The 2,245-nt window shown below is 43.7% G+C and overlaps 1 protein-coding gene across 1 annotated transcript in view; it reads right to left on the minus strand.

The window, feature by feature from the left end:
* The window catches only part of LOC104497090 (vacuole membrane protein 1-like), a gene marked incomplete at its 3' end in the record, with an annotated part of 25,314 nt that overhangs the window by 16,875 nt on the left and 6,194 nt on the right, over positions 1–2,245 (minus strand). Inside the window, exon 4 of the mRNA XM_010140302.1 lies at positions 1,289–1,399. Coding sequence (XP_010138604.1) covers positions 1,289–1,399 — 111 coding nt within the window. The remainder of the gene's footprint in view (positions 1–1,288; positions 1,400–2,245) is intronic.

Consider the following 2,245-nt stretch of genomic DNA (forward strand, 5'->3'; position numbering starts at 1 on the left):
TGCTGAACAGCTGGTGATCCCACCCTGCTGCATTTTCACGCCCACCGTAGGCTGAGTTTATGAGCTCGACTCCACCTCACACATCACTTGATGCTGGGTCGCCTCTCCAGCGAGGCACAGCGCCTTGGTTCAGGAGGGACGGTTTGGGTTGGTTCTCCCCGTCCAGCCCATGTGTCTTCTGTCCCTAAGCTATTAACAGCTCCGTCTGCAGTTCAGAAAGACCTGTATGCTGTCAGCTCGCTGCTGTCTAAGCACTACCCAGTGTTAGATAAAAACGTTCAGACTCCATGTTCATCAGCTTTACTGAATTGCCATTTCCAATCATTTAGAGTGACAGGAATATTTTTGTCTACAAGGCTACCATGCAAAAACTTCTTCTGTTTAGCCCTAGTTTCCCTTCTCCTGCACTTTCTGCCTCCGCGGGCTTTAGGAGAGAAGCTACACTAGGAGTAAATCTAAGACTACTGCAAACGCAGCCCGTACCGATGCCATTTGGTGGAACAGGCATTGCCCTGCTGTGTGGAAAAGCACGAGTTTCTCGTAGTGTTTTCTATGTTATGGTTAATGATTAAAGCAGTTCTGAAAGTAAACATCTGTAATTGTTCCAAATACAAGATGACATTTGCTGCATAAACTGGTTTTAATTAGTTTGTGGCCATGAATCCTTTTCTTAAATCCAGGACAGTGGTTTCATAAACAAGGAACTAATCCAATGGCCAAAGGCAAAACACACCCAAACATTTCCCCAACTTTTCTAGCTGAGATAAACAACATCATAGAAATTTTCAGAACAGATATTATTTTATCTTTGTGACAAACATTTTTGTTGCCATTATTATCAAAGAAAAATTAATACAGACTGAACTTCAAACTTGCTGCCTATTCAGCAGTTTCAGCTAGAAAAACGATCATTTAGAGCTACAAAAACAAATGCTGAAAAATTTTAAATGGAAACATTTGAGCTGCACACTAGAAAATGTTTCACTTAAACTAGGAAATTAGAGGATAGAGCTTGCAGATGTGACTCATTGTTTCAAAGTGAGGATTAACAGCAGGCTAACGTCTGCAGTTCAACAAACATACAGCACACAAACTACAGACCAGGGTCAGACAGTACAGAATAGGAACAGCCTTCACTACAGCCCAGAAGCAATACACTAAGTATTTCTTTTCCTTCAGAAGTACTTAACGTTTAGGACTTCGGTAATATTCATTAGTCACACATTTTAAAATGTGTAACAGTTAAAATATTTGATTCGGAAAGAACAAGGTATGGAAAAGTCCTTACCAAATAGAGCAGGAAGGTGTGGAGACCTGTTCCGAGTCCAACAGAGGACAGAATGCCTAATCCTACCCAGTAGGCACACCAGAAGAACTTCTTCTCCATGTACTGCACATACTGGAAGAGTCACAGAAGAGAAAAAAAACCAAAAATGGTGATATCGCCTAGGGGAGAAGTTTAAGCTACACACTAATGCAGACAGTTATCTGGATTACAAGAACCGAGACAGAACCCTAGGTACTCCTATTTGCAATTTATTACAATTACAGCACAGACAGGTACAGAAAATAACACACTTCCAAAGAAAAGCCCCTGTGCCTCAGAATCAGCAAGTTTCCAAGGAGATAAGATGAAAAATTCAGGTTCAGTAATAGGGAGTTGAAATCCAGAACAGGTATATAAGGTGTGAGCAGTGAGCAGCAAGGCCCAGGCAGCGTCTACTGGAGCCCACGCAGCGAGCAGACAGTCCAGGGACTTGCCTGAACAGACTGAATAAAGACCTGCAATTAGCTGCACTCGCAGTTAATCTGTTGAACGTTTTACCTTGGGCCAGTGAGTAACCAGGTTTGGCACTTTTAAGAAAAGAGTAAAATGTTGGTTGTGTGTTGCACACGTAAATGAGGGGATATAGGAAAGGCACAGCCAATTCTGGACATAAGTCCAGCTGGGGGTACTGGAGAGACTGCCCCTGCCACGAGAGCAATACTAAGAGGATACGCCAGGTCATCAACTTGTCCGTACCACAGCCCCAGGAAGAGCTGCCTTTTTATACCATCGGCACCAAGACAAAGCTGACCAGTCTCAACCAGGCTTCAAATCACCAGGGTGTAAAAAGGTCCTGGAAATGCCCAATGTACTTCACCACTCCAAACACGGGTTTGGAAGAAAGCGGCTCCTACATTGGTGGAGGTGCTAGCAGGACACGGAGCACAGGTAAGGAGCTCTGGAGGAAGGACGGATTCC

Source organism: Buceros rhinoceros, unplaced genomic scaffold (assembly GCF_000710305.1).
Source record: "Buceros rhinoceros silvestris isolate BGI_N320 unplaced genomic scaffold, ASM71030v1 scaffold19707, whole genome shotgun sequence".
NCBI lineage: Eukaryota > Metazoa > Chordata > Aves > Bucerotiformes > Bucerotidae > Buceros > Buceros rhinoceros.